The sequence below is a fragment of the Aythya marila genome, assembly GCF_965140915.1.
Source record: "Aythya marila genome assembly, chromosome: 4".
In the NCBI taxonomy this organism is placed as follows: Eukaryota; Metazoa; Chordata; class Aves; order Anseriformes; family Anatidae; genus Aythya; species Aythya marila.
In genome coordinates, this window is record NC_139045.1 from 9574980 (window position 1) to 9602192 (window position 27213).

The 27213-nt window shown below is 40.8% G+C and overlaps 1 protein-coding gene across 1 annotated transcript; it reads left to right on the top strand.

Moving 5' to 3' along the window:
• The first annotated feature begins 678 nt into the window (after positions 1-678).
• Positions 679-27132, top strand: HPGDS (hematopoietic prostaglandin D synthase). Its single transcript, XM_082759942.1, has 6 exons — positions 679-769; positions 11126-11259; positions 20207-20299; positions 23003-23112; positions 26290-26388; positions 26908-27132. Exons 2-6 carry the CDS (start codon positions 11127-11129, stop codon positions 27070-27072), a joined length of 600 nt encoding a protein of 199 aa, XP_082616068.1. The 5' UTR covers positions 679-769; position 11126; the 3' UTR covers positions 27073-27132.
• Positions 27133-27213: the final 81 nt, after the last annotated feature.

Consider the following 27213-nt stretch of genomic DNA (forward strand, 5'->3'; position numbering starts at 1 on the left):
AACATTGAACAGACTTTGTTAAGGGCAAAGTACAAATGAACTGGAGAAAGGAGGGAAAACATTAAAAGATAAGATAAGGACCAGTAACTTCACAGAGCTCTGACTACTAATGTGCATTACTTATGCACAGGGTTTGCTAGAATATTCTTTCCCCTTCTTCGCTGGTAACAACTACAACCACCTCTTGAATCACTTAGTTCTTCATGAAAAAGGCCTGGAAGTCTTATTTTATTTTTTATTTCCGGCTCCTCTGTTTTAATGTAATTGCAGGTATTTAATATGTTGTTTTATACTTAGGTCAGATCATGGCTGTATGTTAGTTAGAGATAATCTAATATAGCCAAGACGTTTCTTGTCTTGCTCCATGCCTTTTATTTTTTAATAGAAAAAAAAAAATAAAAAAAAATCTTGCTCATATCCACATTGTCTGACCATTCAGATGCCTACTTATTTTTTACCCCAAAAAGCATTTCAAAGTATTTCTTGCCCATGAACTCAAGCTGAAAAACTCCAGTACCCGATTTACTGCAATAGTTTTTTTTTTTTTTTTTTTAAAAAAAAAAAGTCCCAAAGAGCTTGCTTGTTATTCTGTTATCCAAGGAAATGATGCATTTGGGGTGTGTGTGTAGTGGAAGAATCATGATAGCATACTTGTCACGGGGAGTGGTTTGCATATTAATAAACAGTATATATGAGCCTTTTCCACAGAGTTCAGCACTCAGAGAGGCTCCTGTGCACCGAGGAAGAGATCACATAGCACTGCACCAAAGTGAGTTCTGTTTCAGCTTTCCTTACTGCAAGAATTTGACTTTTCTTCTTTCCCCTTTCTTCTAATCTTATTCTGCCCTCCTTAGGGCTGCTTCTATACCAGCTGCATGGTGTTTGTTTTTGACAAATATTTCTACTTGTATAGCAAGTACTGGAAGTATTTCATTTTTACAGTTTTGTTAAATTTATTCAGTGTAACTGACTACAGCTGCTGACACCGTGAGGGATAACCACAAGCTTTACACATCGTCTGCATGTGCAACTTAGCTGCACCATCTATAAAACTTTTTTGCTGCTTACAGGCGTTTTAAGCTCCCTGCTCTGCTTTAGACATCTGTACTATCACATGCACTTCTACAAGCAGGTTTCAGAGGTTTCTTCTCTGGAGGCAAAGAAGTAAATTACTCGCATGTTGTAAAAGCAAGCCCCCACTTCTCACCCGCAGCTGATACTATCAGTAATGAGCTGCTTTGATACTCCGGGTATTTGCCAGATACATCCAAAGAAAAGGCAGCAAAAAGCTGATGTGGGGAAGCTCCTGAGGTTCTGCAGTGGGCTTCCAGTAAACAAGGAAACATTTTAAAGCAATATTCTATTAGACATGAAGGCTGACATATGCACTCACTTACATAACCAAACCAAATCTAGGCTAATGTCAGAGGAATTAGATAAATATTAAGCAGCACTAACCAATTCATCCAGGTCATTTTTATGCACTGTTCTGTCCATTTTCCAAATTCCTGTCTGTCCTCTGCTTCACCAGTGGATTAACGTACTCTCATCCTAATTCTCACCATTATTTCATAGAAGAAATCCTTCTGCATCTGCTTCTACTTGCTGCATTTTCTCCTTTCCAAAATATATGAGTTTCATTGTTGATTTTTATCATTTGTTTCAAAATGATGCTCTGAATATATATTCAGGATTTTTTTTTTCCTTTAATATCTCATTGCCTTCATTTGTCTGTGTCTATACTCTTCCTGCACATTTCTTCTGCTAAAAGCCAGTGTTTATTGCTTGTTTCAATATAACCAAAGAAACCAACCTTAGCTTTATAGTATTTTTCCTGAACATCTATGATCCTTATAACTATTTTGAAATGCTAGTGCATTTGCATGCAAAAGCTGCAAACTATGAAAGAAAAAAAAAAAAATGGTCAGAGAGGTCTTTCAGAAGTTTGCTTTTGTTTACAACCCAAAAAAGCATCTACCACTCCCTAAAAATGTATACATAATGTGAAAATCCTGTCTCAGCAGCACACAAACATACTAGATCTATTTTGATAGAAATTCCCCTGAAGCTCTCTCAATTTTAACCCCCCCAAAATTATACATCAGGATTCCTAGAATTCTGGGTTTGTGCAGTTAATAAATGTTTCAGCCTGCTGTCCTCAGTGCAGCACTCATACTCCAATGAACACAGTCTGCTGCTCATAAGATTTCTGGTTGCTGTTCGCCATACACAGCCTTCTATTAAGCTGTTACAAAGTAGAAACTGTTGAAGAGAGTGCTTGTTTTTGAGCAAAATCTTACAGGAGTAATTACACTAACAGCTACAGCTGGTATTGATTAGCAAGTGGTATGCCACACTGCTGAAAGCTGTGTATTCACGTCTGCTGAAGACTTATCATATATGCTATAAATCTCAAACAGGTGAATATTTTCGCCCTTTTACCAGGTAGTCCAGGAGGAAAATGCAATAAAATAAGTAGAATCTGCCAAATTCCACATAAATCCTACACATTGTGAAGAACCTCATTTACCTATAGTTGATTTGTTAAGTTTTCTGTAAAATAAACTTCAGCAATGAACTGAAAAAATTAAATACTCTATTTGCTCCTTAGAGGTGACTATAGAGTATTGCTGGAACGACTCTGTAAAGCAAGAACATGAAATGGAACAGGAGAAAAAACAAAGACTAATATCAGATAGGCACTTTTACACTTTTGATCTGGGTAACAAATGGCAAAGCTTTCTTGTGACACCACCTATTTTGCACCAGGTGGTATTTGTGGGGATGGGAGAGCGGGTATTGCAACCTTCATAGGCTGCCATTTCTAACTCCCACCCACTGATAGATGACACTAGGATCCTTCAAATACTGTCTCATGCTGGGCTGAATTTGAGGAGTAACATAACAATTAAAAATATACAGAAAGTAGGATTTGAAAGGCTTCACAATTTTTCTGTGGTAAACTTCCTTGCCAACCAGAAAGAACAAATACAATACACCAGTCTCCGTAACTGCATGCCATAGGTAAATGAGTATTTTGTGCCAGGTCGAGGAACCCAAAGTCATGGTCACTGTCCCAGAGCTAGATTCTGCTCATTGTATCCATGAAAAAGATTGACTTGGCTGTAAACCGCTGTCCAATAAGTACATTCTTCTGAAGTGTAGGGACAAATAGGTTCCAGATTTGCACGCCAAGCAGTTCATGAACATAAGTCAAGCGATCTACCACCAGACCTAGGTGGTCCCCCAGCCTTCTGTCCAGGTGTTACTCGAGGCTGTAGGCCCACACTTCTCCTCATTGATTTCCTCAAGCAGACTGGCAGTATCCAAAGAGCACTTTAATGGGTCCTCGGTCTCCTCCAGCTCATTCTGCTGTGAAACCAATTTCAGAATATCTGAAAAAACAGGAGATAAAAACACTGGTGCCACTAGGGTATGCACCACCAGGCCTAGGCCGGAGGAGGAGGACACAGAAAGCCTCACAGACAGTGCTAGATATCTCTGCAAACTAAATAAAACTATAACAGGTTACATCCATGGTAGCTACAGGAAATGCACATTGTCCTGAAAATCTAACCTTTTCTCTTTTATGTCTGAAGTGTTCTTTAATCTCAGCTAGTTTGGGATTCACAACATGTGACAGTTAAAGAACAACTCAGTTTAGACTAGCAAAGAGAATGAGCCGGTGTTCATAGTTCCCCTTGTATATATACACACACACGTGCACGCGGTAGGAGGAAAAAAAGGGCTCTTTCTTTTCCAAACCCAATGAAAGATACTAGGTGGTCAAGATGATTAGATGGTTGTTACGTAAATTATGGTGTTGGATGAACTTGAGAGTTCATGATGTGGATATGAAATTGTCCTGGCAAACCAGCAGCTGCTTTTGGAGAGCTGACAAATCCACTTAGCACACAGCTAAGCAACTCGCAGCTATCCTTTGCTTTATAGGGGTATTGTGAGTGGGTGTTGATTTATCTGAAGACTACAGAAACAGACACAAGGCATGAATTTTACAAGAATGACTGGTGTTGGCAAGAATTATGATTATTTAGGTTTTTGTTCTACCACAATGTGCTTCAGGGAATTTTTAAAACATCTGATGAGGAAATAAAAGATTTAAATAGTCTCTCCTTAGAAATTATCCAGACAAAGGAGTGGCTAGGATATTTCCTGAGATTTATCCTCTTGCACTTTTATTTTTCCATATCCTTTGTTCTCAGGTGTGTAATTTATTCATTTGAAGCTCATTACATCTTGGGAGGCTGTACAAAACAATTTCAGGAATTTATTTACATAAAACTGGGACCAAATAATTATAAATCAAAAGGCTGAGAATGAAACAGAAAGCAAAATCATCACAGATGCTCAGATCATAAGCCAAAGAGCCTGGCAGATGAGGCAGGAGAAGCTACCCTTTCCCAGGACATTTGTTGCAATGCTGAGCAGACCACCACTGTGGTGTCTGGCTCAGTAATGATGATGTGAAGGCACTAGATTGATAGCTGGCCACTCAACAAATTAAGCATGTGCTCACATACAAGAACCACTCTTTAATCCAACACTTGCTTTGACTCTAGCAAAAACGTAGGTTAAAACAGAGTTAGGACCAAAACCTGTTTGGTGCTTCCTCCTCCCACTGAAGATGGTATCCCCCACTAGATACTTATCCATGGCTTGCTGCAGCTAATGGAAAGCATTCCCAAGGACAGTGATGGATGTAGAGGTAGGTTTGAGGGGATGGGGCATTGAGAATGGATGGATGAGAAAGAGGTGCCCGCTACATCCTAAGGCAGCACTACTTCGCTACTTTTTAACATTTTCTGTAACGATTCTATGCATAGTTCTACATATGGAAAGGCCTGTATTGCCACACAAAAATACCTCCCATGGAGGTCATGGAAAAAGCAGGAAACAGTAGCCTGGATGGATTTCTGGTTTTTGTTTTGTATGTTAGCTTATTTGTTTCCATTTTTATCTAAGAAGGTATAACTGCTCTTTCAGGAACCTAGAAATGCAACACCTTCCCAGCTGTGTTATTAGCAAAAAAAGACAGTACTTAGCCTGGATCTGCCCATCACCACCTGTCTGCTGCCTTGTGCTGCTGAGATGCAAGTATCCCTCAATTACTTCAAAGGGAATGTGATGAACTCCAAATACTGGAGTTCATATAGTTTTGGCTGCAGTCACACGAGGAGCCATCATTGTGAAGGCAGCTGGGAGAAAGCCAATGGACACTCACCTCCTCCTTCAACACCGTTCCTTAGAGTGCCAGTCCATCTAAACTACTTTCACTTCAACCTCTTGCCTTCAAAAACTTCTCAGAAAAAGCATTTTCCCAATCTTCTGCTTAAACCAACACAGATAAGGCTTTCAAAAGCCCTCACGCACATAGCAGGGTCACTGAACATATTACTAGCACTCCTCAGTAATCATGTGGCAATGCCTTAAGGATCCTTCTCATGTTTGCAACCACCACAGGTTGCAAATAACCGATGCACTGGATAAACTCATGAACTCCCCTCTCCCTCCACACCCCCACCCCCCCAAAAAAAAAAAAAAAGTGCTTGTAGCTCTTTGCAGGTCTGCATTTAATCTAATCTTGAAAATCAAGCTAAGGCGTATCAGGCTGTAGCTATTATGTTTAGGATTTGTTATTTCAAAACTCAGTCCTACATCAAATTGCATAAACATTTACTTGAGATGATTTGTGTGTTAAACAGAAGAGAGGGTGCAGTGCTTTTTTTCTTTCCTCTCTAAAGTCCAGATTGCTATTTGGCATAGAAAAAGAAGGGATCAAATTAAAAAGTTTACTTCCTATAATTGGGGTGGAGTGGGAAGAAACCATTGACATCAACTCTCTGAGAAGCAAACAGAGCCAACAGCAATTATATAGAACTACTCAAAGTTTTTATTTTGTTGTGTCAAAACAAAGGCCGCTGTTGAAATCTTCCATATGAAGACTTGCAAAGTCTTCCATTAATCTACCAATATTATCCAATCCTCATCCTCAAAAGAGGTATGGAAATTTTCTCAGCAAAAGAAGAGTTAATAAATTAAAACATTTTTAGGCAGAAAAAAATATTGTTTTTAGTTTTCAAAGATCTAAAATCTCTTTTGAGCCTCTAATATTTTTGACTCCATATTTAAAAGAAGCAGGTGTTCATGCTTCAGAAAAGGACTTTTGTCCATATTCTGAGGAAAATGAGGATTTTTTCTTTTAGCTGCATGATTAAAGAGGACCATCTAGGTTCTTCAAAAAGGACTTTGAAGTTGAATATCTGCACTCTCTTAACTTCAGCCAAAACCCTGGCTATTTATCAGCTCACTTTTTTTTTTTTTTTTTTTCAGTGCTATAGACAGAAGCTTGACAGGCTCTTTGAATTTACAGAAACAAGCAGTCTGGGGAGACGCACAGGTCTCTCCTGTCTGGCTGCGTAACTCGTGGAAATGTCCACGGCTTCAGTGGAAATAGCAGGAAAAAAAAAAAACATCATTTGGAAAGGGAAACATTTTAAAATTGGGGAAGGAGAGAACTGCTTTAGTCCTCTGCTCTCCAGTTACAGGGATGAGGAATCTCTATGTTTGAGAAGGACAATCAGGTAAAAATAAACTTAACATACCTAGTGTTTCTCAGGTGAAATGAAGCATAGTAAGTTTCCTTTAACCAGTGCCTTTCCTGGATAATACATTTCTTTATGCTTCACAAAGTAACAGAACTCTTCTCGGCTCCTAAGCATCCAAAAATAAACAAAATAAAAAAATCCATGCTTTATACTTGTATAGGCTACTTCTGACAAAGTAGCCTAAGGAAAAACTCTTTTAACGTGTAACAACACTTTTGTCTATGTATACCATGAAGAAAAGCAGAGCCAGACAACTTCTCCCCTTTTCCTTTCTATATCATGTTTCCTAACTGGCATTAGCACTGTTGGACCCAGTGGCTGGGTTTGAGAAAATGTTCAGCTGAGATGGATTAGAAGAACTTTAGGTTGTGTAAGGTGGCATGGTACATGTAGGATACCACAAAAATACATAGGTGAGTAAATTTAAGAATTACCTGAAATTACAGTACCAACCTCCTCCTTGGTAGGAAATTCAAAATCAGGCTGTTGGATTTGGATCCATTTCAGACATAGTCACCTATTTTTTCAGGCCAAATTTGCACAAACTCCATGTAAAGAAACAGCAACTACTTTAAAAACAGTATTAAGAAGGAAGGAAAAATATCCACCAAGCTACCCAGCTTCAGTTGGGAAGACCCAACCTTCTCTATTTTGACTGGTGGCTAAGTCATGGTCTCCAATTTCACCAGTGCTACCCTAAGTCATATTAGCAGAGAAATATGAAATAGAGCTCCCTGTGTGAAAAACTACTGATAAAAACTCAAGCTGACATCTCTGTCAGCTCGTATAGTGCTTGCCTACCAGACTTGCATACTACTTGTCTACATCCAAGTTCTGGCAGGAGTCTTCTGTCATACTTCTATCTTATACATGTATGTTAAACATAGACCATCTAAAAGGAGTTCCTTCTCTGGGGTTTTATTAATAAGAAACCAAATGTTTATTAGTTAAACTAAAAACATTTGATTTGGAACACAGAGGAAACCTGTGACACAGGTGGACACTTGCCACCTAAATTTGCTGTCTACGAGGTCAATCACCCCCAGACCAGCACAGGTGTTAATTTCTGTTGATTGCATGTCTTTTTCTTGCCTCGGAGTGGTCTGCTATGTCTTATTTTTACACAACAACTTGTATGAACCATGACTGGTGCACTCAGAGTTATTTGTACACAGCTACCGTGCAAGGCCCTGGCTGCCCAGCCCCAAAGAGCTCCCAACATAAACAAATACATGTACAAAGCAAAGCGTCACCTCTTCCAAACAGACAGCTTGTTCTGTAGAGGTACACTGGAGAACCTCAACCCAACGCCACTGGTTGTGCTTGCTGGAGGGAAATGTTAGATGTTTTAAAAATCTTCTAACAGTGACAGAACCAGACTTTATATATTATAGGAAAGAAAACCCATAGTTTTTCACAGTGCAGATGGGGGACTGAGGAGTTTTTCCTTGCATTACTTAGAATGCTGGATTTTTGACAACAGAGATCTCTACATGAGGGTGTCTCAAGTGGGCAAAACGCATGCTGTGCAACTGTGATTTACAAGTGGACAGGGACATCTACTGTCTCTCAGGACAAGCAAAAGCACTGCACACCTTGCAGACACTGGAACTGTTCACTTGCGTGTCCTCCAGATTTCTTCATAAAGATTCCAGTTTGGCAATATTTTTTTCCCCTTTTCTGTACTAGTACTACCTGAAACTCAGCACTGTAGTTCTCAGATAACAAAGTGGTTTTCAATCACTTTGGATATACATATATATTAAAAGATTTAGTTTGTTCCTCACATTTCATTCCTTTAAAAAACACAGAGGGAGGATGAAATAAAGGAAAAAACAACCTCATCTTCTTTCCTTTAAAGTTTAGCAAAAAAAAAAAAAAAAAAAAAAAAAAACAAACAAAAAAAACTATTCCGAACACAACCTTTTCTCCTTTTCTTTCATTTAGAAATCTACTTGGAATTGTTTAGGAAGCACTACTCCTGACATTTCACAATGAATACAAATAAAAAATAAAACCTACAAGCACTACAAACATTTACAAAAGCATGCTTACAATAAAACTATAGAGTCCTCTAAAATGTCAAGTATTTTTGGTAAACTCCTTGTAGGGTTATTTTTTTTTTGGTTGTTATTCACATATGGAAAAAAAATCATAAGCTTAAATATGCATCAGCATTGCAAATATTTAATCACTTCTTACAGCATGTTATTAGAAATTTGTTTAGCTTTTCTTTAAAGATTTCAAACAATAGTTTCCACTACTCCCTTGATAGACCAAAATATTCCACAGCCTACTAAAACAGGCAGAAAGACTTCCTGATATTCTGCTAAAGTTGTCTTTTCTTTACATCACCTCACTACTCCTGATTGTACTCCTCTTTCTCATCTATATATAAAATTCTCCCACAGTAAAAATTAGACTGTTTCAAGATGTTTGCATCCAGAAAAGCTATGCTTCATTCATCTCTAGACCAGCCTTCCTCATACCTTAAATCCTCTCAAATGACCACACAAAATCAAAAGTAGAAAAAAGTCAAAAACACCCTCCAAAGTCATCCTTTCTTCTTATACACACTGACGCATGACCTGAGCTTATTATGTGTCAGAGGTTTCAGGCGATTTTTGTTTTAAAGACTATGCCTTGTAATAAATCTGTGCACAAAGTTTGAAAACACGGTAACAAAATCACATCACTTACCTGAGGCACGCTTGAAAACTTTGGAATTCTCAAAAGTTTTCTTTTTAGAGAAAACAACAACTAGGGTGGTAATTTGCAAGTTCTGTTTACCAAACAGCACATTTATTTTCTGTTAAATAACACATGTAGGAAACTAACCGCATTGTAAAATATAACTCATTTTGCCTGTGGTTTCCCTCTTTTATATGATACAAAATTAAACACTTCCTTGGCTTCAGACATAACGGCAGTGATGCTTTTGGTACAATGTACTTGTAGGTATCCCCACTGGTAGCTCCCACTGCCTGCAATTGCTTGCTATCCTAGCTGCTGACTTTAAAACATCTCCCTTTACTGATAATCTCTTCTGACCCTGTTGTGTGCTGAAGGGTAGCAGGTGTCTTTCATAGGAAATTAAGCAGTCTCTGCTGTGCTCATTTGCTGTGATTTTTTTTTTTTCCCCTTTCCTACTATTTGTATGGAAAGTGGATAGTTTTACTTCTGAGGAGAAAGTGGCAAATGCAGTTTGTGCACTTCAGCATGAATGAAGTACAAGCCTTCCCCTTTTCCCTGAGCAAACAGCCTCTCCCTCTAAAGTGAAAGCTGATGATACATCTTCCCTCAGGCATATGTTTTCCAAGGCAAGATGACTAAATAGAAGGTTGCTGCTCTTGCAAGGCCAGTAATGCTTACTCATTAAAAAAAAAAAAAAAAAAAAAAAAAAAAGTTCCCCTTCCTTACTGATGGTTCCTTTTCCTTACTGGTGCAATGCAAATTGTCTGTGTTGCATGCTCTATTAATAACACTATGAACTTTGTGTACATAAAAAGGATGATAAATAGCATACAAGATCTGCTTTAAGGCTGAAACGTTCTCAATGAGAAAGACATTTGCATTAGAAGGGGATGTGGGTTCTTTTAGCCAATACATTCAAGTCTCCGCTGAGCCCACAGGTCCCTCATATTAAAGTGCTATGTGCACAGAGTTTAAAAGCTTATTTTTGGTTTAAAGAGGCCTTATGTGTTCATCTTTCCTACATCATCTTTGCTGTACAATCCAGCAGATGAGTATTTTCTCTTGTTGCTTCTTACACTAAGAAAAACATTGAACCGTCCTGCAATGTGACTCCAAACATGAACTGAGGGAAGAAATTCACTTGAAACCTAACAAAGTCATTTCAAGCCTTCTTTGGGTCCTGTACAAGGATTTATAAGAATTTGATGGTGTTTATTTCAGAACAACAGTGTAGACTAGCTGCCACAGCAAATTTTGTTTCTAAAATAACTTGTCAGTTGCCTATGCAAATAAGGTAATAATAGTTAATGAGCCAAATTTCAACACTTAGCCCGTTCTTTTGACTTTGTCTTGAATGAAATCTCCATATGCACTAGAGGCTGAGCAGGGCAAGCTTGAACAAAATTACTACACAAGAAAGAAGCTATTTTCTGTTACACTTTATGATTTTAGATTATAGATTTCACCCTGAGAAACACTTCGGAAATGGCCTGGGCTTGAAGTCACAACAGAAGTAAGTGTAGGCTGAGAGTTCTTCAAAACACTGAAAAATCAAGCCATCTTTCTGGAGCTATCTAAGGAGGAACTGCAGGTTGAACTGTAGTTGCCCGTGTCTGAATATTGTGGCTGACAACTGCAGAGCAAAGTGACTAACGCAGTGATGGCAAATTACAACACACCATAGCTTAGCATAATATGTCCAGTGCGTTGTACGAGCGTGTTTCACAAACACACACACAGCGTGTTTTGGTAAAAAGGAGTTCGGTTGCTCATGTCTAAAGTAACCCGGTGACTTCCCTTTCAAGGATGCCCCACTACAAGCTGACATACTTCAATCTGCGAGGAAGAGCAGAAATCAGCCGCTACCTGTTTGCCTATTCAGGCAAGAAGTACGAAGACCACAGGATAGAAGCAGCAGACTGGCCCAAAATCAAACCAAGTAAGTAGCACAGATTCTTGTATCTAAAGCTCCCCTAGATATGATGTCAAAATGCAACTGGGGAGGTACCTATGTGTTTCATGACCAGAGAGACATGTTCAACTCTTAGATTCTATGTAAGATATGCAAATTTTATTGCAAAGATTCAAGATATCCGAAATGTCATTCCTGATGTTCAGACCTAAATCTTCAAGTAATCTAAAATGAGTGACCTGCTGTCATCCAGATGGGCTGTTACTCCCAATCAATTCAGTTCAGCTTTTGCCTGTCTAAAGCAGACCAAATACGTGCTAATCTTCCTGAGTACTGTAGAGGGTTTGGTCTCAAAAACCACAGTGCAGCCTTCACCCCAGTTTTACAAAGCCAGATTGGAAAAGAACTGCCAAGAAGGACACACCTTTGTAACAAGAAAGGTCTTCAAAGGAAAGTGATGAGAGAAAATAAATCAGATGACTTAATGACGAAGGAAAAAAAGGATCAAAAGAGGTATGTCAGTATTGCTGTTCCCAAGAACAGCACAGCCCTACAAAGCCTTCTGAGAGCACGCTGCAGGCTACCATGTTCTGTCCCAAGTTTTTTTAGTTAAAGAAGCCTCCTTTGAACCTGGGTGTTACTTCTGCTCATTATATTAACCTCAGTTCAAATGAAACCAAGCTTGCGTTGGGAGACTGGGTAGATGAAATCAGAAACATTCGTGCCTTCATTTTCTGGAGTTGTCACGTGCTTTGTATACAGGCTATGAAGGTTTAAACATCCAGAAGGAAGACCAGCACCTTAAATTTGGAGAAAATGCACAACTAATGCACAATGCAATTCCCATTAATTAAGCAATGTTTCTTAGTAGGTTTTGACGCCCTTTAAGTAAGTCCAGTCAGCAGGCTACCTAACTCTTGTAGGGTGAAATTAAATTCAACCCTTTCCCAAAAAGTTCTCAGTGATTTGAATGACAAATATGCAAGCACTTGCTGCTGTCCTGTAGCAGTTGAAGTAAACGATGATCTTCAAATCCAGAAAACATTGGCTAACAACCCACAAAGAAGAGTTTAAGCAAAACAGTGGAAAGAGGCTCTTTTCAGTTAGAGATGACTGACTTTGGAAACCTTTTCTTTGAGCTTAAAGCTTGCTGACCATGTGGTATAGCCTCTCTCTCACTCTCCCCCCACCTCCCCACTCAGGGAAGTGAAGCAGAAGCTAGAGGCAAGACTGAGAATTCAAATGAATTGAGGAAAAATCATATTTTTGACGTTTTTCATATTTATCTATGCACATATTCAGATGCACACAGCAACTTATGTTCTGAAACAAAGTTCAGAGAATATTAGCAATGTGTAAAGCCAGTATCCAAAATTTTAGAATTTAAGCAAGACAAATTAAAAAGACAAAGCATAGATAGTGACTTAAAGGCTACAGAGGTATTTATATCTCAGGAAAAGTTATTCAAATAGCAGGTCTATTAGCCAAGGCATTGCATCTCTAATTGAATATGCCCAGAGTCCAAGCCAGCACACTAAATAATGCAGGAAAATTCTTTCTGTGCACAATTTGTCAGTGTTCATAGGATGAACCTCCCTGTGAAGCATTATATATCCTATCCACTACAGTGTATGCCCCGCTACAACCCCATTACCACCAAAAGACTTGGAGCAGAGGCACCTTAGAAATCCTAAGTCATGCTGTCTGTAGCTGTATCTGCTGCCTTAATGAATGATTGTTAGGGCATCTAGCCTTTGGATGTCTGTCTTTCTTTCTTTCTTTCTTTCTTTCTTTCTTTCTTTCTTTCTTTCTTTCTTTCTTTCTTTCTTTCTTTCTTTCTTTCTTTCTTTCTTTCTTTCTTTCTCTTTCTGTGATGTGAAAAGTTTGTGAGAAGATTTACTAAGGGTTAATTAGGATTTTTCATTTTTTTCTGCCTAATGGCCTTTCATAGCAGCCTCTGTTGTGACTGAAGCCTGGATGAAATTTCACAGTAGATGAGAAATTTAGTACAATGATTTCCAAGGACATGCTACCGCTCTCTGATTAAGGAAACCATCTGTGCAAAATTTATTCTGGTTTAGAAATTTCAGGCTTTGCTTTCAGTCAGTCAGTGGATGGGAACTGGAATGAATCGTGCTAATTGACCAGGAAAACTCTCAAATATCAAGAAATAGCTAGATTTATTACTGAAAGTGCTAATATATCTCATACCTGGATGCTATACTTCTGCCTCGGTAAGACTTGGTAATGGAGGCTTTTGCCACCAGTGATGCCTGCATTGCAGACACTTTGCAAGAGATTCAACTAAAACCAGAGTTAAGACACCTTGTTCTTGCAAAACAATGTAGCATTGCTAAGGAAATTGCCTGTAGACCAAAAAGCTGATGACTACCACGTCCTCCTCCTCTGTGGAGCAATTGTTACTCACAGTAATTCCAGACAAACTAATCTTCCCCAAGCAAATCATGAAGCAAAACTACATAAATGGTAGCAACAGGGCTTTAAGGCAAACAGCCTTTCATCTTACGAGATCAATGGTCATTGCCCCAAGATAAGCACCTAAACGCTGGCTTTATGTCATGACTTAGCATGAGAAACAATTGCCTCTCAGCTATGTTGTGTAGGGTTTGTGTGTCTTAACACGACAATAACATTTCATATGGCAGATGAAACCTTTCACTGTAAGGCAAACAAGCCACTTGCATTCCCTGTTAACCTGAATTTTCAACACGTGCCTCAGTTCCTTCCATGGAGGAGTGGATTGAAGAGGGAATGGCCATCAGAAAAAAACACCAGTCCTTGGGAAAGCGAGTTACAGGAACTTGGCCAAAAATTTTCAATTTTCCCTCCAACCCGTGGAGTACACACAGGCATAGTTCACTCTGCTGATGGATTTTCTCACTATTGTCATTTCTAGTCTAGAGATGACTTCTTATGAAGCTCAGGTATATTTTTTCCCATTTTGCCTGCATTGTGTCTGCTCCCATAAGAACATATATTCAATTAGCAGATTCTAGCCAATCTCAGCCTGGTGAAAACAAAAAGGGTGCTAAAACAGTAGGGGGAATTACAGCTACATTTTGATGCAACAACAGCTAAAATAGCAGCGATTTGGTACACCACTTATTTTGTAGGCCTCAAAAACGATTAAAATTTGCCCAATTCATTGCACATTGAGGTTAAGAAGTAACACACAGTCAAACTGCTTTCTATTAAGAACTCCTGTGCACATTTGCATACAATATGTTTGCATTTACCCATTTGTCTTTGGCAGATCTAAAACCATTTTAGACTGCAAAGCCTTCAAGTACAAGGATAGTCTCTTCATGATTCAAGGGAACAAGTCAAATTCTTTGACTTTCTCTAAGAGCACAAGGAGTTGTCTCCACAGAGGAGAGGTTTGCTTCATCAGTTACCAAAACATTAAAGTACAGTTTCACAACAAACACCACCCTCCCACCCAAATCATCATCCCATACAAGTTAGAAAATACTGCCACTCTTCTGAGCAAGAGACTTCATTATTTCTTTTCTGTAAAATTGAAGGGAAGATAGGAAATGCCTGCATCAAGATTAATGTGCAGTAAGTTCATTTAGAAAGCAGACTTGCAGCTGCTGTAAGTTTAATTTTGGACTGGACAGAAAAGTGTGATGTTTTTGTTGTTTGTTTTGGCATTTTCAAGTGGCTCTCACCAGCAAGCTTGTCGTTTTAGCTTCTTCAGTCAAATAAGTTACTCCTTGCTCCTAGAAATACTGTCTCACTTGATTTTGTTTACACCCAAGTGGTAGGAGTTTATTTTGCAGGGGAGAGGTTTTATGTTTATGTTAATTTTATGTTTTATGAAATTAAAAACATATGTCATTTGGCTTATATGCTCTAGAATATTTTTTTCTGTAGCTCAACATTTTTTGATTTTCCTGTTGTTACCAATCAGATAGTTTTTGGTAAATTTTCCATTTCAGGCAAAATTTATCTTTTTTATATGAACAAGTTTAGGAAAGCTAATATACAAGTAATAGTGTTGATCAGCTTAGTACATAATGTAATAAATAAATAAATAAATAAGCACACCTGAATCTCAAGCAGGAACTTTACATGACCTGCTGCTCTATATAAAGTCAATTGTCAAAATAAGCAAGCAAGTTCATTTTTTACATTTCCTTTTGAGCAGACTGACTTGAATGTACCACATTTAAACTGCAGTCAATTCAAGATCTATGCACGATCACATAATAGACACTGTCAAGATCTGTGTTACCACATAACAGACTCCTCACAAAAAAGTGCCATTGCACTGACAAAAGACATGATAAAGCAGAGAATCCCCTGCAGTCGTGCACAGAGTTAGCATCCCCTTGAAATATTGGGCTAGCGTGCAGGAACAGCCACTGCTCTGTCCCTCATTCAAGGAATTTGAAGCAATGACGATTACGCAGACTTTATAGTCATAGCAAATGATGCTTTAATTGCACTAGTAGTTGTAAACATCCCATAAACTGCTTAGGGGGTGGAATGGTTCGTGAAAGGTCGTCAGGAAACTTGACAGAATAATTGCACTGAAAATATTTCCAACCTAATAAGTGAATCTTTAGACATATCTGGCAGCAGACAAGAACTTTGTGAGGGAGCACCCGCCCCATCTCCTGAAGACTGGCTGCTACATAGCTCTAGCTAAAATGGTATACCAATAACTAGCACTGGGTAAAAGGTAGGGCATAGCAGTGTCTTCCAATGGAAATCTGAGTTGTAATAGCTGCACCACTAAAGCTGGACCTACATCTCTAGAAGTTATGGATGCTGGATGTCTCCAACTCCAGTCTGGCCACTTCTCAGGGGTCTTGCTCCTCTGCTGGCCTTACAAAAAGTAAATATTTTGTATGTTTCTATTGGAAGATGCGAAGTATCTGATGTGTTTTTCATGATCCAATTTAAATATTAATGGAAGGGGAAAGTAGTAATGGTCAGTTTTCAATTCAAAGGAGAATCTATTTCATCGAAGACGCTGTAGTAAGAAGCATAGCTTTGACACTCATTTTCCCCCATTTTTGACCAGTCCATGTACCTTACTATGACATCAATCTCAGCTGCTTGATTACACCATTAACAACGTAAAAAATGATAAAAATGTCCTGTTCTGTATAAGAAAGAAAAATAACCAAACCACATTCTGAAGACACAAGAAAGGAAATAATATCTTCCATTTACCGTCTGTTATGCTTTAAAGACTTCATTGCTTAGTAACGATAACAATATATTCACTACCTCTTAACCAAAAAAGAGCCCCGTTATCCCATTATAAATCACACAATAATAATTCTTTATTTAAAATCCATGGGACAATGTGCAATAAAATCTACTCTGATTTATTAATTTTATACTGCATTATGAGTCATGTAAGTACGAATATTTCTACTGCACACAAACCAATAGCTGTATTGGTGTATTTTTAATTTTAAAAATTAGGGTGTTTTTTCCAGGAAAGGGTAACCGTATCTTAACGTGAACAGATCAACAGTGTGAAGAGGCATTAATGATGTTTTCAAGGAGGGTATAGAAAATTACTAGAATTCCTGTGGGCCACCAGAAAAATAAAATAATCCAGAAAAGGCCAAATCTCTGAGAAGCAGAACTGCCACACTGCTACCCTGAAGCTGTCTTTTGCACCTTCACCCATGTTCCTCAACTGTCAAAAAGATGTTTCATTTCCTTTTGCTGTCATCAAGCAAGCAAACAAGCTGGCTTTCATTTTCCTTCTAATGAGCAACAGAGTAAAACGCCAGTCAAAGCTGTGGCTGTTCGACTTCCCCTCCATGTGTAAACTCATTGGAAAACAGTCTGTTTTGTTCCTGGATTAAGCAATTTCAGTTTCCCAACCTGAACTGTCATTGCTGTGTTTTGACAACTATTGCTACAGAGGCTGGCTTAGTCACGTTGCCCTAGTCAAATTTGCTTCGGACCAGCCACACTCTCACTGGGGCCAGTTAACTCCTTCAGGGTAGCCCTCAGTGCTCCTGAGCTGGCTACGCTTCATCTATGACCCTCTCACCAAGCTCAGCCTTGTTTTGGTCTGGAGTGTTTGGAAAACCACTGTAAGCAGACAGTGCTGGCAGTGACATACTCACCCACTCTACTCACATGTGCTTGAAGGATGTGCTGGTATCCGACATGAACAAATATTTCATGTCTCCATGGCTTTGGACACACTGGTGCCCAGGGTATTCTGCACTGTAAGTCCACAGCACAGAACCAAAACCTTTCTGATTTTCACCACCAGAGATCTTTTCAGTTCAGCATGCTGGGATGCTCTTTTTCTGTCTGGATTCTCATTGAAACAATATGCGGATTTCTCAAGACCTTGCTGCTCCCTGGATAAGAAACATGTGAAGTCTTCTATGCAACAAGTCAGTTGTTGTTTCAATAACAACAAGCATTGCATGTTTGGTCCCTGGGGTAAAGCAGTTAACTCTCTTTGCACTCTCTTGCTTCTGCTAGTCATCAGCATTGAAATTTATACTGGCCTCACAGTGCACTGAACTTGAGGAAAAAAAAAAAAAAAGGTACTGTGCTCAGATGCAGAGAAAATCCACACAAGAATCCTGGACGTTTTGTGCAGCTGCCAATTTAATTTTGCAGATATAGATTTGACATTTAAAATCTCGTACCTAACGTGACTTTCACATATTGCATGCTAAACCACAGAGCCATGTGGCAACTTTATTATTTTTGCAAACAGGTCACAAGTGCATCAGGCTTCATTATGTGTCTCCTTTCATTATTCAACTGCTTTAGAAGAAGCATTCCAAATCACTAACCCTGAGATCCCATACAATCTGGGGTGCACTTTCTTAGCACAGGGGGAATAGGAGTCAGAAAAGCAGAGACGTCAGTAGCATTCGTGGAAAGCAGGTATACATCTAATAGGCAGCTGAGCTGAGCTACCTGCAGGCGCAACAAAAAATTAAATCACTAAACACACTGAGTTGAACTGACACATGGATTCCTCCATTTCCCATAGCTTATGCTAATAAGGAGTCCGATCCAAGCCATATCTAAAATGATAATTAAAACAAATGACCTGAGGGAACGGCATGGAGCTGGGACAGGAGAGGGTCAGGCTGGGGGTTAGGGAAAGGTTCTGCACCCAGAGGGTGGTCGGGCAATGGGACAGGCTCCCCAGGGACATGGTCACAGCACCGAGCTGCTGGAGTTCAAGAAGCATTTGGCCTGTGCTCTCAGACATGTGGTCTGATTTTTGGTGGTCCTCTGGGGACCCAGGCTTTGGACTTGATGAACCTTGTGGGTACTTTCCAACTCAGGATTTTCTATGATTCCATGATTCACAGGAAGAACGTATATGCAAAGACTGAAGCAATTTAGACTGCTTTTAGGAAACCTAGTTAAGCAATGCACACAGAGTTTTTTTGTAGATCAGGCTCATTAAGAACTAAATCCTGGAATAGCAGTGGCATTCCAGCAGTCCCATAAAGGCAGTTCTCCTGGGTTTGAAAACACCTTGCACTTTTCCAAAAGCCCATGTTCTCACTTTTCCATTACCAACTTTTTATATTGCAAGTCAGTCTTAAGATGAGCACGCATCTTATTTACAAAAAGTGTAATGAAGATGAAGACCAGATACAAAGCATTTGGCTGGATTGATCAGCACTTGCAATCCCATACACCAAATTTATAGTATAACATCCTTTGAAACACAGAGATTTAAAATTCCTCTGGGAAACAGCTGTAGGTCCCCACAAGTGGATTCTCACCACCCTAAAGGAGACAATTTCACATTACTTTGCATGCGATGACATTCAGGGAAGCCCTGTACTTACAGAGCAATCAGAGAAATCTCCCACCCCATCAGCCAACTCTGCTGGCATTCTTAAATCACAAGCTAGCGAAGACTTTTGTAGTGACCAGAATAGGTGAGGGAACCAGAATAGATGTCTAGAGTGTGTTCCCTCTATGCTACACATGATTTATTGCACCTTGAATTCTCTGCCACGTATCATATTGATGACCCCGTGGTCACCTACTTCTCAGTTTTTCCAGCTTTCCATGTTTTTCCCAGCTTCAGCTTTGTTCCAAGGTTCCAGCCCCATTTGATAGCATGCTGGCCAAAACAGAGCACAACAGCAGCCCAAGTTTTCACATACAATATATTACTAAATCAATGGCTCAAAAGTAAGATTTATTTCTTATATCAAACTCTTACACATATACATCACGCCTGCTTAGTTTGCCTTCCCCTATCTTTAATGTCTGAAGGCTTTTTCCCCATAACTGAGTTTTTATTTTGAATGCAAGCCAAGTCAAGTAGATTTTAATATCTCCTTAGTATTTGTGTCAGTGTGAGATTTGTATTTGTTTCTCGGTGAGATAAGCTTTCACACCATCTGTTTTGGAGAACTGTCACGTGAAATGGCTCATCACAAGATAAGTTCAGAAATCCAGATACTTCTCTGAATCACTGCTGTTGAATTTAAATCAACAGCAAGCAAAAAAGTAACTCTGTAGTCTTGGCCCAATCTTGCATTTCATAGCTCAGCTGGATCCTGCACTACAAAATCTTCAGCAGTGCTTTGCCTAACCTTGACAGTCACTCTCCTGGGAACAAGAAAGCAGGGAAGAAAGAGAAAAATAAGTCTCTATTGAAAAGTCTCTCTGCATAAGGAATTCAGGATATCTAGGGGCTCTTCAAGCTTTGGAGCAGGAGGCTAGGAAATAGGAAATGCAATAGTTGATTTCTACACTACAGCTGCCTTCTTTCATTGTGATCTGGTTACCTCCTTAACCTTACTTTTCTTCTTTTTAGACTATGTCTATAACATTTCCCTACAGAAATACTGTGAAACTCTTAAGTGCTCTAATCATGCTTTCCCTCCAAGGGTGAGAATGGTAAAAGTGCAACTGCTACAGACTTCCACTGTTAAGGGCTGTGATTAAATTTTATTTTATTTTTCCTCTCTCCAAGCTATCCCATTTGGCAAAATCCCTATTCTGGAAGTAGACGGAGTTATCATTCACCAGAGCCTGGCGATAGCAAGATACCTTGCCAGAGAATCAGGTAACACATTTGACAATTTTTTTGCCCTGTTCTGCACCAGCCTTTCACGTTTTGGAAAAAAAAAAATAATAATAAAAAAATCCAATCACAGCAAAAACAGAAGCAAACAGCTTGACAAGCCCAACCAGGCAGAAGAATTTCTGCAGGACACTGGAGCTGTATGACAAAATTTAGAGCCACTCACATAAAGAATAAAAACCAACTAACCAACCAAACAGCACGGTTCAAAGTAACAGTCTGCAGCATGAAGTGCCATGATGTTTGGTTGAAGTCACTTGGCAGAGCTTTGTATTTGCACCATAGCTATGTACATTTAGAGGAAAACTAACAAATAATCCCCTTCACATCTGAGTTTCCCTCTGCATTAAATGCCTGGGCTTTGGCCTGACTTTCCCGGCCAACCAACTTTATTCTCCTGTCTCTGCATGACAGAAAACCTGTCCCTGTGACTCCTTACGGCTCTCCGGGTACTTTTCCAGACAGCTAAACTGTCAGTTTGACCTCAGTGCCAGGGAAGCTCATGGAGCAGATCCTCCTGAGAGTCATCACGCAGCACTTGCAGGGCAAGCAGGCGATCAGGCCCAGTCAGCATGGGTTTATGAAAGGCAGATCCTGCTTGACGAACCTGATCTCCTTCTATGACAAAGTGACGTGCTGGGTGGACGAGGGAAAGGCTGTGGATGTGGTCTGCCTTGACTTCAGCAAGGCTTCTGACACCGTTTCCCACAGCATTCTCCTCAAGAAACTGGCTGCTCTTTGCTTGGACTGGCGCACGCTTCGTTGGGTTAGAAACCGGCTGGATAGCCGGGCCCAAAGAGTCGTGGTGAATGGAGCCAAGTCCAGTTGGAGGCCAGTCACTAGTGGCGTCCCCCAGGGCTCGGTGCTGGGGCCGGTCCTCTTTAATATCTTCATCGATGATCTGGACGAGGGCATCGAGTGCACCCTCAGTAAGTTCGCAGATGACACCAAGTTAGGTGCGTGTGTCGATCTGCTTGAGGGTAGGAAAGCTCTGCAGGAGGATCTGGATAGGCTGCACCGATGGGCTGAGGCCAACTGTATGAAGTTCAACAAGGCCAAGTGCCGGGTCCTGCACCTGGGGCGCAATAACCCCAAGCAGAGCTACAGGCTGGGAGAGGAATGGTTGGAGAGCTGCCAGGCAGAGAAGGACCTGGGAGTGATGGTGGATAGTCGGCTGAATATGAGCCAGCAGTGTGCTCAGGTGGCCAAGAAGGCCAACGGCATCCTGGCTTGTATCAGGAACGGTGTGACCAGCAGGGCTAGGGAGGTGATCGTTCCCCTGTACTCAGCTCTGGTGAGGCCGCACCTCGAGTACTGTGTTCAGTTTTGGGCCCCTCGCTACAAGAAGGACATGGAGGTGCTTGAGCAGGTACAGAGAAGGGCGATGAAGCTGGTGAGGGGCCTGGAGAACAAGTCCTACGAGGAGCAGCTGAGGGAGCTGGGCTTGTTCAGCCTGGAGAAGAGGAGGCTCAGGGGCGACCTTATCGCTCTTTTTAGGTACCTCAAGGGAGGCTGTAGCGAGGTGGGGGTTGGCCTGTTCTCCCATGTGCCTGGTGACAGGACAAGGGGGAATGGGCTTAAGTTGAGCCAGGGGAGTTTTAGGTTAGATGTTAGGAAGAACTTCATTACTGAAAGGGTTGTGAGGCATTGGAACAGGCTGCCCAGGGAAGTGGTGGAGTCACCATCCCTGGAAGTCTTCAAAAGACGTTTAGATGTAGAGCTTAGGGATATGGTTTAGTGGGGACTGCTAGCGTTAGGTCAGAGGTTGGACTTGATGATCTTGAGGTCTCTTCCAACCTAGAAATTCTGTGATTCTGTGAGCTGTCTTACTAACCAGGAAACACCAGAGCGAGGAACCTTTGAAAGCACTAGAGATTATCACAGCCAGTAGACAGAGCACTCTGAAGCAGATTTAGGCAACTATTCTGTGCTGGCAGAGAGATTAGATCAGATGGTGACTTCACTCATCTTTAAATACTACATGCTATGAAAGCACTCAACCGGCTAGATCAAGTGATATAAGACTCTTTAGTAATGTCAGTAATCAAAGAGAGTAGTCAGGGCTTGCTTTAGGCCAGCTAGCTGTCATTCAGACTCATCTGCAAACCTAGTCTGTTTGAAGGCAGATGTGTTGGTGGTGTGCTGAACATCAGCAAACTGAAGACGGGCTGGGAAGTGAGTGCTATCTTTTTTTTTTTTTTTTTTAAGTATTCTCAGCAAAGAGACACAAGCTGCCTTTCAAAATGTCTCCAAAATATCCCACGTTTTCCGTCTGAGGAAACAGGGAGAACCACCCAGCACTATTCTCCAGAACACAAGCATGACGTATTTTCACATGTCTAGCAATAAAATTTCTGCCAATTTCCTCCATCTCTGATATCATCTACTACTTGCAAGGGAAGGGAATGACGAGCTTCCACGTGGTAATATGAGGCAGCGAAAAATGATGGGAAAGTCTTCTTTCCACCCACACCACCTCCCTGCCAGTCGCCTATCAGGATGCTGATCTGAAACCGTGCTCCTTTTACAGTCAGAAGTTCCCACTTAAACATTCCCCTGATGGCTTTTCCCATCAGACTGCAACAGAAGCATCCCTCTGGAAAATTCAGACCATGTTGCTTACGTGTCAGTGCAAATAATAGATGCTGCTGCTGTAACCTCCCTTCTTATGCTTGCTTCACACAGGGCTGGCAGGTCAGACTCCCGTGGAACAGGCCCTGGCTGATGCCATCGTGGACACCATCGATGATTTCATGACACTTTTCCCATGGGCAGAGAAAAATCAGGAAGTGAAAGTAAGACAATCGCTAATTTAAACAAAGATACCACTTAAGCCACAAATGCATTTCTTGGCATCTCCTGGAAAAACAGGCACATGCCAACCCTTAGGTCCATCATCTTAACTCACTCCAACATAGCTGAGCTGGAGGACATTTGTGGTTTTTCCTCAAGAGTAACCAAGCCAAGGTCTCCTCCTCCTCCTCCTCCTCCTCCACCTGATTTTTGCTCCCAGTGGAAGCAGCAATAGGTCATCCTCAGCTTTCCCTCCCTGGTTCACCTTACACTGAGGATCTGAGGATGCCATGCATATATATATATATCTGTATATACACATCAAACTGCTCTTCAGAGGGGCAAGACAGGACACTCCCATCCCAGCCAGCACTGTAATACCTGTGTCCTGCCACAGACTAAACTCCAGTCTTTCTATTTCTGCTAACTCAGCAGGACTAACAGCTCCATCCCATCTATACTTTTTAATTTTTACTTCTTGATTTCTTCTTGACATTTCATGTCAGTCTTCAGTAACTGCAGCTGCCAGGGACAAATGTTTTCAATTAATTATGAAAATAGCATAAGGCTGCGGGTGCTGCTGAAAAGGTGAGGATCATATCCTCACCTCCCTCACTGTCACCACAACCGTGTTCTTCAGACCCTCTAGGCCCTGTCACTGTCCTCTTTGGTGCTTCTGCTAAGACCAACGCTGAGGGTACTGCAGGGCCACAGCTCCTTTAACACACAGTCACAGGCAAGTCCCACAGCACCTGGGGTTTTTGGTATCTGTCTCTCTCGCTATACTCGCTTACCAGAACTGCAAATGCAAGCCCTGCAGATTTGTTGCTCAAGTGACAGGGCGATGGATGAGTGAACTCCAGCGTCGTACTGGTTATGCACAGCTCTGACCCAGCAGATGACCTGATCCTTTCAGGAAAGTGGTGTAACACCACACGTAACCATTAACCATCAGTGCAGCCACCTCCCTCCAAACGTTTCAGACTGAGTGGGATATTGGATTATAGAAAGTGTGAAAGACAAAATGTTGACAAAAAAAAATAATAATAAGCGATGAAATTTACCACAGCACTCTGAAATCTTGCAGAAGGAAAGCGTATGTGTAAGTTTCAGTATTCAAAAACACCAATTACTTCATCGCCTAGTGGCTTCCTGAAGTTTTCTAACGTGGGGAGGGAAGCTTTGACTCATGACTTTAAAGCAATGGAGGAACAGCCACGCTACTGCTCACAGAGCAGGGCAGAAACACGGCTGCCACAGTCCTGCTGTTCTGTCACGGGGAAGCTCTCGGCTGTGCCCCAGCTCGTCCCAAAGCACTGCTCCCAAACACAGGCCCAGCTCACGCCACCACCGCCGAACACAGAAGGGAGGAGAGGTCACAGGCAAGCCTGGTGTGCCTGAGTGCACGTATGCTGCGAGGGTGTGTGTGGGGGCCAAAGATGATGTAAAACCTTGCTGTTCTGGGTGTTTCTGGTATTTCTGGCACTATTAATTCTCCCTTTCTCCTCCTGGATCCACTGCCACCACCTTGTGGTGGAAGTGTGGAGTACTGGAGACTTGTGAGCCAAAAAGATTTAAATAACTTACACATGGCAAAGGAGAAAAGTCAGAAAATTTCCCTCTGTGACAGGAGGAACGCCTTTCTTTCTGACACGATTTGAGTGTCAGCTATCCAGTAGCAAGAAAAAAAAAAAAAGAAAGAAAATGAAAACAGGCAAAGGAAAGTGAACATAGGTGGAAGGTGGAACAGATCACTGCCTTACTGACTACAAGATATAATGCAGGGTAATAATACATTCTTACATACCCACACATATTTTTGCAGGAGGTGGTACTTAAAAAACAAACAAACAAACAAACAAACAAACAAACAAACAAAAAAACCCTACAGCTACAACATTTCTGGGTTGCAAACTTCTGGCTGTTACTTGCAGTAACAGCATTCAGTTACTGAGCTCTTAGCAGAAGGAGATGCCAAGACTTCAATTTGGTCTGCAGAAATAGTGGTTGTATTCCAGCCAGCATCTAGTCTGCTGCCTTTTCTAATTTTTATTTTTTCTTCATTAACCTGAATTTCAAAGCTGTTGAAAGTAACTGTTATTATACAGCAGGACTTGTTTAACCTATGTTGAGCGCATTCCTCCAAGAAAAAGTCAAATATTAACTGCACCAACGGTGCCACACGGCAGACCAGCTGATCACAGCAGTTCGCAATCTCACTCGTTTCCACGCAGGTGGCCAGAGAAAAAGAGGAATCCTTCCTTATCCCTGAGAAACAGTTAACTCTTTGTGAGCGGCCTCAAAACTTTCTGATAGGGGAAATGGCAGAGAAACACCACTGCTCGGTCTTAGCCTGCATCCCCTAACATGCAAATAAGGCAGGTACCCTTCAGTACAGACCTTAGCCTTCAATACTACGTATTTTAAGCAACCCAAATCTCATTGTGTGGACAAAAACTGAGAATAACCCACTAACATAAATGATCAAAGATGCATCCAGCAAAAGCTCAAAAACCTGGCTGCATGTTTCACGTAAGAAGGGCAGGCAAAGACAAATAACTGGCCAAGATTTGACTGACAGCACGAAAGACTTGGTTATGGGATTCTGGAAATTTGATAGACTGCATGGGGAAAGAGACCATGAGCTTCAGTCCCCTACATGTCTAGTTTTATAGCTGAATTCTTCCCAAACCTAGTGCAGGGCTCCTGCCCTGTTAATACCTGTAGATGAGCAGCATCACCACACGCTGCTCTGTGGGAGCACTCAGCATCTTGGAGCATTAAGGGAGCAACTGGATCTTCACATGGCTCACCGAGTCAAAGTCTGGGTGTTGGGGCATCTAACACACCTCACAGGTAATTACTTCAGTTTTCAGAAGCTGTACAGTGCCCATTTGCACATACTCAACTGACACCTGCTGCTGCTTTTTATCTGTCTTAAATATCTGCTACTTCTGCTTCATTAATCCTTACCTGGATGTTAACAGATTCCTTCCTCCAAAGAGCAGCAGGGAGTAAGAAACAGGGAATACTTTAAAATTTGGGCCAGACCAAACGATTCCACCGTCACCTTCTCCAGTTTTCTCTGTCCATCTCTCTCACAAGAAACCCCCAAGAATTCAATTTTGCCGGCTGCTGTGCATACCCATTGACGTGCATGTGCTTTGTTCTTCCCTCAGCAACAAGCATTTAATGACATCCTCACCAACAAAGCACCCGAGTTACTGAAAGATTTGGATGCTTTCCTGGGGGATAACCAATGGCTGGTGGGGAAATCTGTAAGTATTATTTTTATTTCTCCCTTGCCAACCAGACTGCCAGTAAAATGCAATTGTTGGCTATTGCTGAATTTCTGCATTTTTACACCATCCCATGATATCTTGCAAGAAAATATGTATTTTTTCTTACTGATACACAACTGGTTGCTTAATTGCAAAGCGAGTTTTGCTCATACCTTTAGAAAAGGCAAAGCAGGACAGATTTGCCAGTTTCCATGTTAACACAAAACTTTTTAAATGCCTTTGTACTAGTTAATAGAGATACGAGTTTAGAATTCTGCTTCGAGTCACTGCTCAATTTAATATATAAAAATAAGAAAAAAAATCAAGTCCTTCCTACAAATATTAACTATTTTTTATTTGTTAAGCTTTGCATTATATCTAATTACTAGCTCAAAGAAAAAAAGCTCAAAGCAGATCAATCCGTGCTTCATTTTTGTAGTTTGCAGAGACTATTAGTAGTCCCAGCTTTTGAGATTACTGATTAAAACTAACTGCGTTCTCCCCCCTTTCCACCAGGTAACGTGGGCCGATTTCTATTGGGATGTATGCAGTACAACACTTCTGTCCTGCAAACCTGACCTGGCAGACAAGTACCCCAGGCTTTTGGCTCTCAGGGACAGAGTGCAAGCACTTCCTGCTATTGCAGCCTGGATCCAGAAGAGACCGAAGACAATAATGTAAATCAGTTGTCCAGTAGAAAAACAAATTCACGTTTTGATTAAAACACTGCAAGCATCTTAAGTTATTAATTTTAGAATCATTTGAATTAATTTCATATGGGTATGCAATTCCAAATCAGACTCTATCACTTCTGTTTTTGAG

Coding starts and splice junctions, on each gene's coding strand:
- HPGDS (XM_082759942.1), top strand. CDS start 11,127: ATGCCCCACTACAAGCTGACATACTTCAATCTGCGAGGAAGAGCAGAA. Junction 11,260..20,206: donor CTGGCCCAAAATCAAACCAA/GTAAGTAGCACA, acceptor CCTCTCTCCAAG/CTATCCCATTTGGCAAAATC. Junction 26,389..26,907: donor AATGGCTGGTGGGGAAATCT/GTAAGTATTATT, acceptor CCTTTCCACCAG/GTAACGTGGGCCGATTTCTA.